This window comes from Harmonia axyridis, chromosome 1, assembly GCF_914767665.1.
Source record: "Harmonia axyridis chromosome 1, icHarAxyr1.1, whole genome shotgun sequence".
In the NCBI taxonomy this organism is placed as follows: domain Eukaryota; kingdom Metazoa; phylum Arthropoda; class Insecta; order Coleoptera; family Coccinellidae; genus Harmonia; species Harmonia axyridis.
In genome coordinates, this window is record NC_059501.1 from 71,574,658 (window position 1) to 71,587,626 (window position 12,969).

The 12,969-nt window shown below is 38.6% G+C and overlaps 1 protein-coding gene across 2 annotated transcripts in view; it reads left to right on the plus strand.

The window, feature by feature from the left end:
- The window catches only part of LOC123671177, a 116,844-nt gene that overhangs the window by 76,688 nt on the left and 27,187 nt on the right, over positions 1–12,969 (plus strand). For both annotated transcript variants that reach the window (XM_045604882.1, XM_045604883.1), the window contains one exon: positions 5,424–5,473. In XM_045604882.1, coding sequence (XP_045460838.1) covers positions 5,424–5,473 — 50 coding nt within the window. The remainder of the gene's footprint in view (positions 1–5,423; positions 5,474–12,969) is intronic.

The window sequence follows — 12,969 nt, forward strand, 5'->3', positions numbered from 1 at the left end:
TGAAATAAAACATTGCATATTAAATAACTGGAGTTCTTTCAACCCTCCTATAGATATACTTTCCAATTTGCCAATAGATTGTTTTTACAGTTTAGCCGCCGATGAATAACAAAACAAAAAAATCAGACATAACATCCCTTGAACCTTGAGATCAAAAGAATTCCTTTCAAACCTGAACAGATTCGATCTGTTTAACCATCAATCACTTTCACACCCCCCTAATGATCCGTTAATCAAGTGTGAATTGAACATATTTATCAAATTCGCTGGTCTGGAACATTCTTCGATATTTCATGCCCTGATTTATGTTACCTTCAACGGAAACATTAGTTTAGTCGTGAGTTTTGACGGATTGGTGTTTTTAGTAGGGTAAAAACATTGATGATAGTTTAGCGGCACCTTGGAATTGGAGTATTAGAAACTTTCACGTAATTTTTACAATACGAAATGAGGAATTTTATCTAAGATGCTTTCTCCTACGAAATAGACAATTCGAGAAAACAAAACGTGTGCCCACTAACACGTCACTGGTTTTTATAGTCCTTGAAAGAAAACTCCAGGAAAACAAATTTGGCTCTTATGCTCGAATACAAAGAATTTTTCTAAGAAATATTGCTGTGTTTTTCGGATCACCTGTAGAGTACTCCGTAAATTTGATTTGAAAACTTTTCAGCAATTCGATAAAAAATAAATCCTATAATTATCTCGAACGGTTTTCAGGATATGATCTTCAGTTGAAACCATTATTACCATGAAAATTTCCGAAAAAAGTGCCCTACGTCGAAAAGTACCATATATAAATGATGACAATTGAGCAATTTCAAAATCAGAATTGCATGGGGATTATGTGTATGATATAAAAATTAGGCATTCCCGTTTAAAGAATAAAACAGGGTGGTATCATGTTTCAATACTTTCGGACCAGTCTGTATAGCCAAAAGTAATTCGAGCTCACGCGCTGAATGCTGCCGATTCCGTCAAAATTCGAATCGTTCTCCTAGCCCAAAATTTACAGAAGTTATTGACTGATCGAGCACTATTAACTCACTTTGTATAAAGAAGACTCCAAGAAGCACTAGAAGATATAGACGAATCGTTAATCGAATTGATAATTCAAATGAACGACAAAAAGAACCAGGCTATTCTCCTATAGAAAAGGAAAACCCAAATCTAAGAAGAGATGAAATGGGAAAATGAAGTATCCAGGTCTAACACTGTGTAAAAGATTTACATGGAAAAACCATATGAAATACGAGATGAATTAAACAAACTCCGCAATAAGCAGACTTATAGGAAGAAGGAGCAAAATGGGCTAAAATACGAAACTGAGAATGATCCAATCAATGTCAAGACCTCAAGTAACATATGGATCGACAACAACCAATGCAGCCAAAAACCATAGCAAGAAGATACATACAAGCGACTGAAGAGACTGAGAGCTACCATGTATATGCCATGGTTCGTAAGAAACCAACAAATCTACAGTGATTTGTTGGTAAAAAGCGGCATTTCTCAGATTATACAAATTGGTATTTGTGAACAGAAATTGATTAAACATTTAATTTGAGGATGGACAATAGAATAATGTTTTCATCATTTGTAAATGTTCTGAGTATATTTTTTTTCTCAGCCTTCAGCAATATTTTTTTTTGTAAATTCTGAATTTATTTTTTTTCAGCCTTCAGCAATATATTTTTTTTTTTAAATAGTTTTAATATATTTGTAAAATTTAATTCGTTTTATTTCTTACCACTAAGCAAGATCTCTCTTATCTATCTCCCGTTTCTCTTACTTAACTTCATTTTTTTTTTTATCATCTCTATAAATATTTTTTTGAGAAATTTCATTTTTATGAAATTTGGTTTACTTTAGTAAGCCTGGCGCCCAACAATTAATTAGTCAAGTTTAACAAGTTCATTTGGTGCCCACACCCTCACCGTATCAACTGAGCAGCCGACAGGCATACGTGTGATTTCACTTTACAAGTTTCTATGATAACTGGCAACAATCAAGAAACTGGTTGATTGAGAATTGAAATCTTCAACTCTTTGGCAGAACTCCAACATAAACCTTTGGAAACCTGGAACAAAGTGAAAAATTAATGTTGACACTAAACAGATTTTTATTAAATGTATGTGAGGTAATAAACAATAGAACAATATAAAGTGAAAATATAAATATCTTTTTATTGTACCGTTTTTTGCACTGAAGTATGAGAAAGCTCTAGCAGCTGGGATTGCGAGGAAACGTTGCTAGCACTTGTATGGGGCTCGCACCCATTAAACTCCCACCTCATATCATAGGTGTTTTTGTGAAAGACATTGCGTCAATTTTTGGGAACACATATCTAAAGAATACTCAAGTCCCTATAGATAGCATATTTTCAGAAGCAAAGCTCGCAAAGTCTGTAGTATACTATTTTGATAATATTAGAATTGTTACCTAACCGACTTTATGAGTCTTCACAAAAGAGGAAACAGTCACAGTACTAGGTTGGCTATTTGTAATCATCATCATAAAACTTATCCAGTCCACTGCTAAACGAAAGCCTCCCTTACCTGTAGCCATCTTGTTCGATCTGGTGCCATCCTAATCTAGTTTCCAGCCACTCTTTTGATGCCATCTCTATACCGACTACGAGGTCTTCCTCTACTTCTGTGGACCTCATGTCTTGTTCTCTATTCCACAAGTCTTTTTCCCCATCTTCCAACGCTCATTCTCGCCAAAGGTCCACTCCAGTTCCATTCGAGCTGCAAAATAGCCTCCACTGCATTCCTTACTCCTGTTCGGTATCTTATTGGTTCGGTTTGGAATTCTATCTCTGAGGAAGCTGAAGTTAAACACAAAGGGGAGGTTAGAATTTACGCCGAAAACATGTTTCGTCCTTTTTCTACTATATCGTTCTTTCACACAATTAGTTTTATCTGCTGTCCGACAGGTTGCCAGCATCAAAATTTCGAACAACTCTACCCAGTCATCAGTCTTTTTCTTACTATCTTTATGGGTATATCCATGGGTGCAATTGGCGCATGTATGAACGAACGCTTAAAAGCAACTGACCCGTCAGTGCTTTCCTTACTTTCATTCGATTCACTTATCATCAAACCTTTGTTTGTGACACCTTCTACTCAGAATTTATTCTAGTAGGCATGTCCCCGGCTCTACAGGACTCGATCGACAAATCACGCATAATGGAGAAACCGACCGTTTAACCTCGTATTATTGCGGCAAGGGGGCATTACGGACGTCAGGATTCATTAGGCTTACTCGCTGAAAATACTAATAACGTGTAGAGTACCGACCGTCACGCAAAGCAATGCACTTCACGACCAACACTCTCAGTGGGGTTTCCTGGTAACGAGTGGCATTTTTACTCGGTTGTTATAATCCGAACAAATTAATACGGATTGCCCCATTCGATTTATCGGCATCGTAGATTATTGGGTTTCGTCATGGAAGTATTGGGTGGACTTTTTTTCTATCGGAATTTCCGGTGGAAGAAAAGAAACAGCGGAATACTATCCCCTTATGTTATATTAAAAAAACTTTTGAAGATTTTCTAAATTTCTGATAATAATGTATCTACTATTTCTGATAATAATGTATCTACTAATAAATTCATTTTCAAAGTTGAATTGATACATGTCTTCTTCATCTTATGTTGAGCCTTCTTCTTCAAGTACCTATCTGATTCGAGTGTTAGCAATAATAATTTTGATGGTAGTAGCTCGAAATACTTCTGCTCAGCTTTTCCTAAACCAAGTTCTAAGGTTCCGAAACCAGGATATTCTTCTTCTTTCGATTTCCACTTTACCTACTACTTTCCGTACGAACAGAAATCAAATTTCTGTTATGAGATGTTGTCAAGCGTGGTTTAATAATGCCCAAAATAGAAGAAGAGTAGACTTATGGCCAATAGAGACGGATTTGCGACAACTCGATCTTTGGCTGATGTGTCGTTCGGAGAACAAGGCCATCCTGTAACTGTCGGAACGGTTTACCGCCGGATAAGGTATTTTGGACTGTAGCATTATCCATCCCATCTCTCCTAGCTCTGACGGTTGAGCATCACCGGCAACGACTACAGTGGTGCAGAGAACATTAACGTTGGAATGTGGAATGGCATCAGGTCGTCTTTTCTGACGAATCCCGATTTTCCTTGGGTGCACATGATAGTCGAACAAGAGTTAGATGACGTTGGGGAGAAAGACGTGAATATCAGTTTGATGTTGAGCGTCATGTACATCGGACAGTAGGCGTTATGGTATGGGGTGCTATTGCACATGCAAGTAGGTCACTTTTAGTCTTTCTTCAAGGTTACCTTCAAGAAATAGTGGAGCCATATGTTCTCCCTTACGTTAACCGGCTCGAAAAGCCAATATTTCAGGAAGTAATGCCCGACCTCAGGTTGTCAGAGTTAGTTTAAACTTTTTCGAAGCGATCCATGGAAATCTTTTGCCATGGCCGCCCAGATCCCTCCATCTTTCGCCCAAAGAGCATGTTTGGGAAATCATGGCAAGAAGGCTTGGAACTTTACCTCAGTCCCCACGGACTTTGGCGGCTCTGAGACATGAAGTACAGGTTACTTGGGATAGTATCCCTCAAGAAGAAATTCTTCTTCTCCTTAGTCCGCCGTCTCTCTTCGAAGGTTGGCGATTTATATCATTATAAAGGAAACTATAACATTCATTAATCCTTTCTGGTTCTTTTTTTCGTTTCCAGATTCAAATTTAATATATGCACCACTTTTGGTGAAAAGGAATGATGGAAAACACTTTATTTGAACGCAGAATAATTCCTTCAATATAAATATGTCAGCTCATTCTGTAAACTTACACAAACCAATCACTACATCTATACAGGGAGATAGAGTTTTTTCCCTTTATATGTGCTAGGCTTTTCTAAGCCATTTACATAACGAACATTTCTTCTTCTATAAGACTCATTTCAAATTTATTATCCATCACCAAACTTGTATAACATCCATGGTCTAGCCAGGATTCGAACCCGGTACCTTCCACACCACAGTTGACGACAGGGTTTTTGTTGAGGTTTTCATCTGTGCTCTTGTATCATACGTTGAAATGTCTCGTTCACATTTTCTCTGGTCATACTGAGATTTATCTACACATGCTTTATTGTTTGAAGTAAACAATTTTTTATTTCTTTTACTCAAAAGAATATCTATATATTTCAGAGATTTCCGGCGCCAAAATCGTTTCTCACGATCTCGATCCACCGTACCGGGCGGATTCGAACCCCCGCGTCGAATTTTCGTACACGTACCTTCGTCGATCACGCCGATCTTTCTTTTTTTCTCCCTCGCCGGCGCTGATACGGTGTCAAAACAAGAAGGTTGGCAGTGCCGACGATATCGGAAACCATGCTGACACGACGTTAACCTCCTTTTTTTCTGTTTTCAGATTCTCGAATGCCGTGGAAGGATTCCTGAGGAAATACTCCGACGACCCAGGTAATAATTTTCGGATATATGTGATAGTTTGATAGGTCTGCGCCAGAGGGGTAGTAGGCCGGGAATTATGCGATATTTCTACATAACATTAATGGGCAATGATAGTTCAAAAGATATTATACATTCCGCAAATATTTTGATAATCGTACATACTTTCGTGAAAATAATTTTTCATTATATGTATTCCAATAAAAATATCAACTTTCATATCTATGACTCGATTCAGGAAGAGCCTCTTTACCATTAATCACACCGAAAAAATTTCAATTGTCTCAAAAATGCCTAAAAATATATCACCAGACTGCAATATGAAAATTAATACGAAGATCTATCAAAATTTATGTTTATGTTTAAAGGCTAACGTGGGGATTTTATTCTTTCCTTTGTTTCTTATTTTATTGTTATTATTATAAGGTAAAGAGTTGGGGCCAAGCCTATAAACTCGCAAAATTAAATATATGAAAAATACACCGAAACTTAAAAAACGCATTACAAAAGAAAAAGTAATTCAAAGCTCCACAAGTATCTCTCACTAGGTGTCATAGTTATTCTTGAAAGACTTCATAGAAACTGAGTTCACCACCGATGAAGGTAAAGAGTTTCAAACGGAAAACACGCGGTTTGTGATGAAGAACTGTCTTTGCGATGTTTTGAAACTCTCCTTCCTCAGCTTGTAAGCGTGAACTCGCAGGCGGTCGTCCAGGTTCAACTTGAAGAGACCACTGAGGTTAACTCCAAAAAAGTTGTGTTGTGCTCGGAAAGCTATGATGAGATCACCACGCAGCCTCCTGTCATTAAACGTGGACAAATTCATGATTGACAGTTTTTCACCATAACTGGGACGTAAGATGCCGTAGGGCAAAAGAGTTGCCTGTCGCTGGACGCTCTCCAACAATGCTGAGTCTCTACTCAATGATTTATAACATCTTTATACCGAATAATAATCGAAAATTAAGTAATTACTGGTAATTAGGTTACATTAGCTGTCAAAAACTTTGAATTTCTACAAATTCCAACAATCATGACTCTTGTTCTGTTGTCCATCCAAGAGAAACTATGGCAACATTCAATATACAAATACTAAGAGGTGTGAGAATACTAAGGAAGTTACCGTCATCTGCGGTTCAAATCGATGACGTTGGAGGGCTAGTTCGTGACGTTATGTGATTATTATCACATGAGTGCTTGAATGCAGTTGGTTATCAATGATAACCTGGTTATTTGCTTGAAATTTTCTTATGAATCTCATGCGAAACTGTTCTTCTGAAGCAGAATCAGTACCCTGAAACTAGTTTTTGTATTACAATATCGTTTTGCTGTGTATTCCTCGTTTGTGTTCCTAGATCTCTGGGAAATGAGTTCTCCCTTTTGCAAACCGTGACCCAAGCTGTCTCTGCTTGCGCCCAAGTCTAAAAAGTCTAAAAAGAATCCTCGAAGGGTCACGTATTTACATCACTACGGGCAGCCAGGCGACGCTGAGATCTCTAGAATCATATTGCCAAGGGTCTCTGCTGACATAGAAATGCCGCGATACCATAAAACAACTGGTCAGAGGATATAAAGGAAATCTACTAAGGGTACCGGGGCATTATGATATTGAAGGAAACGAAAATGCTGATGAACTTGCAAAAAGGCATCAAGGTTAACACCTGTTGGCTCTAAGCCCTTCTCTGGGCTTGGAAAAGACTAATATGGGGATGGGAGGTTGTCGAGGAGCCTCACATTAGGAACACCAGGGACAGGCTCAACAAGCCCGATATGGTCTGCACTAAAGCTACGGCTGTGATAGTTGCAGACGTGGGGGTGTCATGGGAGGCCCCTAGGTCTCTCTCTGAAACATATCATCTGAAGAGAGCGACATATGACCGGTCAGAGTTGTTGGAGGTAGTGACAGCAAGGAATCCTGGCAGGAGCATCCGAGTCCTACCCTTTATCATCGGAGCAAGGGGGTTCTGGTGCCGAGAAAGCAGTGCCCTTCTACAAGCCCTCTCAATAGGCACCACGCAAATTAGAAGGGACCTCGTGATGACAACTCTACGAGGAGGATGGTCCATCCACAAAGATGTCAGTCGCAGAGCGGGGGATTAGCATTTCATTTTTAGCTACCTCTGGCAAGATCCACAGAGCGTAATTGATCTTTTGTGCGTGTTGCATGTGTTCGTGTTCGGGATTATGGCGTTTTTCGCTCTAAGTGTGCGAGAGTGAACTGTTGAGCGTTATCAGAGACAATTTTTGATTTTCACTTATACCATTGTTCACTGCCTACATTCCATTTGTTACCTTATGATATTTACTTATATGTACCATTGAATTGTGTCCTATATACGCTTGCACTATTTGTAATTCACTCTGTTTACTTGAACGAAGATCTTCAACAGCGGTCCCACAATGGGAGTGGGACAATAGAAAACGCTTTGGAGAAACACTCCGGGTCTAGCTCAGGCAAAGATATTTGCGTTGCTTTCACCGATCTATAACAGGAAACACCTGAAGCTACCCCGAGATGAGCTTCGGGTAAGGGTGGGACCGCTGACAGGCCACTGTCGGTTCAAATACCTTTTGTACCGCATGGGTAAGTGAGCAATATATGCAAGCTCTATGGAAAGGAGGTAGAAACAGCTGAACACATAGCGTGCAAATGTCTGAGGCTGACTGGTCTGAGATCCACTCATATGGGTGAGGCAGTTCTGGATACTCACGAAGAAACAGCCAAGGCTCCTAAGGATGTCGTCGGTATTGACGGCTTCTCTGGGTTTGTACGAATAGGTAGGGTAAAGAACAAAAGATCAATTTGGTCGCAGTTCCTGGAAGGCTAGCAAAGCCGCAACGACCCTGATTCAGTGAATAATGATAATAATAATCCCTCGTGTGTATTTTCAACGGAAATCATACCTACAGTTGAAATTTCGGTCCAAGAATCTCATGACAAACCAAACAAATCGCAAACTGTACGAATTCCGTCGAAAACGGTTACCCGGAACAAGCAACCAGTACCACTTCTCAGAAACCAGTTCCGTTCTCGTATCAGAATACCGTCTAGCCGCCAAGATTCCTCAATACTTCAGCGTCCACCGCCGTCATCATCACAAGAAGGACCTTCGGAAAATATTCTCCCATGTTAATTGTTAATAAATCTCTTTGTACCACACAAAGAAGGTCGTAAATCTCTCCGGTACGCTGAAATAATAATTGAAGAAGTTACCCATTCAATATAATATTCTAGTTGTAAATAATAATGTCCGCAACATGTTCGGTAATATAATGCGGCTTTAAAAGGAAAACGCTGCATTATATCACCCGTTTTATACGTGAGTGTGTGTGTGCGACTTCGTTGAGCGGATAAATCTCTCTGGAGAAAGTGTCCGAAGAATGTCACGACTGATTCGGATGCTGCTTGCGTGGATGCACGTCACTGTTTTACCAATGGAAGGAGAATTATTCTCAATCTTAGTAGGGGGTTGCTTAAAAACCCTTCATTCTCCGAAGGTGGATTGTTTGAAGTCTTTTCTTGAAAACTGAGTGGGATTAGTGTGTGATGCACAGTGTGTGGCGACATCTGTCTAGTGGCATTTTCATAGTCGCTACAGATACTTTCTAAGTCTGGAATACTACATATGGGAATGATGATGGCTGCAGAGAATACAATCATATAGCGGCAGATTATGATGATATATAAATAGGTCCAATTATAGTTGTAGTAACTTGACAGGAGTTAATTTTCTTGGATTCTTGAATTTTTAATCGTAATAAAGAAAAGTAAGTGAACAATTTGGTTCCAGGAGAGTCCTGGGTACAAGCGATGCCTTGTATAGTCCCAATATCTTGCTGCAAAAATGTCGATATCAGAGGAAGGATTCAAAACATACTCTTTTGACCACAAAAGGGCGTTTGATAAGGTGCAGAACTCAAAACTGGCCTGAGGAATAAATGTTTAAACAATAAAGGAATCAAAAAATGTCGATTGGAATCAGAAATCAAACTTCAGAATAGAACATATCGAAGAAAGTAGAAATTCAGAGAAAAATCAGGCAGAGTTGTATTCTCTCACTGATTCTGTTCAAAATATACTCTGAGGAAATTTTCAAGGAAGCACTGATGGGCATCGGAGAGGTTATCAAGGTTAACGGGGTGATACTGGACAACATAAGATATGCTGACGACACGGTCTTATAATATACAGTAAGGAATACTTACATAATAGGTACAGTCTGAGAGAGAGCACGATAATAAGACTTAAAAAAGTCAAAGGCCATGGTAATCTCGAAGACCAATATTATAACAGCCAACATGGTTCTGGAAGTACAGTGCATAGAACAAGTGAACACAATTGAATACTTGGGATGTTATTTAATTGACAAAATAGACCCAGATATAGAAATGAGATCAAGAAAAAAGTACGCTTGATCAGCATTTAAACAAATGAAAAAACTTATAAGTAACTCATCCTTGGACTTAAAAATACGTCATGGAATGTTTGAATATACTCAGCTCTTTCATATCGGATGAAAGCCTATATACCTTTAAAACTCTTTTGCAGGATGGTCAAAATTTCTTGGACGGATAGTGTTGAATGAGAGGGTGCTGGGCAGATAGAAGCTATTAACATATGTTAAAAGGCAGAAAACGTCCTTCTTCTGATAAATGCTGAAGGGTGATCAGTATCAGTTGCTCCAGTTGATCATAAAGGGCAAAATAGATGAAAAACGAGGACCATGAAGAAGACAACACTCCTGGATAAAGAATATAGAATACTAGACAGAGACGAATGTCAAAACATTGGTTTGCACTGCACAAAATAGTGAATTTGCCATGGTTATCGCCAATATTCAAATATCTAGATTAAGATCTACATAATCGGTGAATCCATAAGAATAAGGAAGCTCAATCAAAGGGTTTACTGCGTCGGCAAATCAATTAAACCAATTGAACAATGCAACTAGTAAGTCAATTCAACCTGTGGTGAAACATATTAGAAGATTAATAGAATTCAGAGATATACATAGCCGCTAGATCTTAATAAGGCTGAATTGTATTCATAATCAGCAGATTAATAGACAAGCATCAGGTAAGTATATTCAACTAATGGATCCATAGTGCTCACAAAATACTTTAAAAAACAATATTCATTGTTACCATATAACCAATTTGAATTGTATTATTCCTTTTGGAAAACCCTATACATTAAAATAGAAAACTATCATAAGGAATAGATGATAACGATGATTCATCTTTTGGCATTTCATAAATGTGATTTCTATATCACAATCGGTTGGAAAGGTGACCTAATTTCTATTGTACCTCTGAAATTTGTCATAGTGTAAATTTGGGAAAATGAATCATCTTGAATTATTCGAAGGATAAAGTATTTTCAACCCGATTATGTGGGAGAACCTCGAAATCAGGAATGTGAATTTTTTAGAGATGATCGTACGCTCTTTATCTGATAAACTTTAATTATATGTGCTGAGTAATATGGTGAAATATGACAGTGAATTACCGTTTTATGAAAGCATCATATATTCACTTCGAAGAGATGAAACTTGAATTTTTTGTTGGAACTGAAACAGTACCAAGATTATAGTTTTAGGTTCTGTTGAAATATTTGACCAGGAATACCAGATTGCGCAACGTTCTACAAAATTCTACGGACTTCAGTAAAGCCCCTTTTCCTGGAAACCGACAGCGTTGCCCGGAGATCTGTGCCAGGTCGACCCAGAGTAACATAATATGCAAGAGAAGACCACTATATCGCAAATTTTACTTGGAGGAATCGAACGTTTTCTGTAACAGCCCTTCGAACTCACTTTTTGAGGACCTATGGACGGGTAGTCTCAACCAGTACCATAAGAAGGCGGTTGCATTCCTCAAATTAAAGGCCAAGAAGACCTGTGAGAGTACCTCGGCTATAACCTAGACATAGAGCTACCCGTCGGCAATTGGCAGAACTCCACAAGACTGGCTTCTACCACAATGGTGCAACGTAGTTTTTTCGAACGAACAATGGTGGTTGCCATCTACCTACGTAGAAAACATCATTGAACCAATCATTGTTCCCCTGCTCAACGAATTTGGGGATAATTTCATTTATCAGGATCATAACACCCCACCACACCGCATACGAATGGTTCAAGACATTCTTCAATAGAACAATATACAGAGAATGAAGTGGCCAGCAAACTCATCAGACATTAAACAAATTGAGCACGTATTGAATTACTTAGGAAGAGCAATATCCAATCGCTAAAACCCACCTTCAACTCTTCAGGAATTGGGTTAAGCCCTTCAGGAAGAATGGAACGATATGCCTGAAAATGTCATTAATGACTTGACTCGTGGGATGCTTAGGCTTATTTGGCTGTTGATCGAAAGAAGAGGTGGTAATATAGACTATTGAATTTGAATTCAGTTGTGGAATAACTATAATTAATTAAAAAAATAATCGATGAATTTAGATTTCTTCTCATTTTTCCTATTTTTCCTCATCCTGCATAAAACAAATAGTAACAAACAAAGATTTTCTATCAAATAACGGGTGTTTTTTTTCGAGGTATATAACTTTAAGTTGGCATTACTGTTTGAGATGGCGACCGATTCAACAGCTGTCAAGTGATTTATTCTCAGTTTGGTTTGGCAATTCATCATGACTAGACTCACGCCTGAACAACGCTTGCAAATAGTGTAATTTTCATTTCAAAAATAATGGTTCTGCGCGGAATACGTATCGCGCACTACGTCCATTTTATTTTGTTTAGCGATGAAGCGCACTTCTGGTTGAATGGCTACGTCAATAAACAAAACTACCGCATTTGAAGTGAAGCTAATCCTCAAGTGTATGTCGAAACACCGTTACATGCGCTTTATGGGCTGGTGGAATCATTGGTCCGTACTTCTTCAAAAACGATGATGGCCAGAACGTTACAGTCAATGGTGATTGGTATAGAGCCATGATTACTATCTTTTTCATTCCTGAATTGAACAACCATGATGTCCAGGAGCTGTGGTTCCAACAAGACGGCGCAACATGTCACACAGCTCGTGCCACAATCGATTTATTGAAAGACACGTTTGGTGACCGCCTAATTTCACGTTTTGGACCTGTGAATTGGCCTCCAAGATCTACTTTCTGTGAGGCTATGTAGACTAATTGGTCTATGCGGATAAGCCACAAACCCTTGACCATTTGGAAGACAACATTCTCCGTGTTATTGCCGATATACGGCCACAAATGTTGGAAAATGTCATCGAAAATTGGACGTCCAGATTGGACTACATCCGAGCCAGCCGTGGCGGTCATTTGCCAGAAATCATATTTAAAATGTTATGCCACAAGATTATCTTGCGGATAAATAAAATTCATGTCAATCGAATAATCCATCGTTGTTTTATTGCAATTTAAAGTTCTATAGCTCTAAAAAACACCCTTCATATTGCAGTTGAAATAGAGGAAAAAATTCCAGAACGTAGATTGTTTATTTCTTGACAAACCTTGGGTGGGG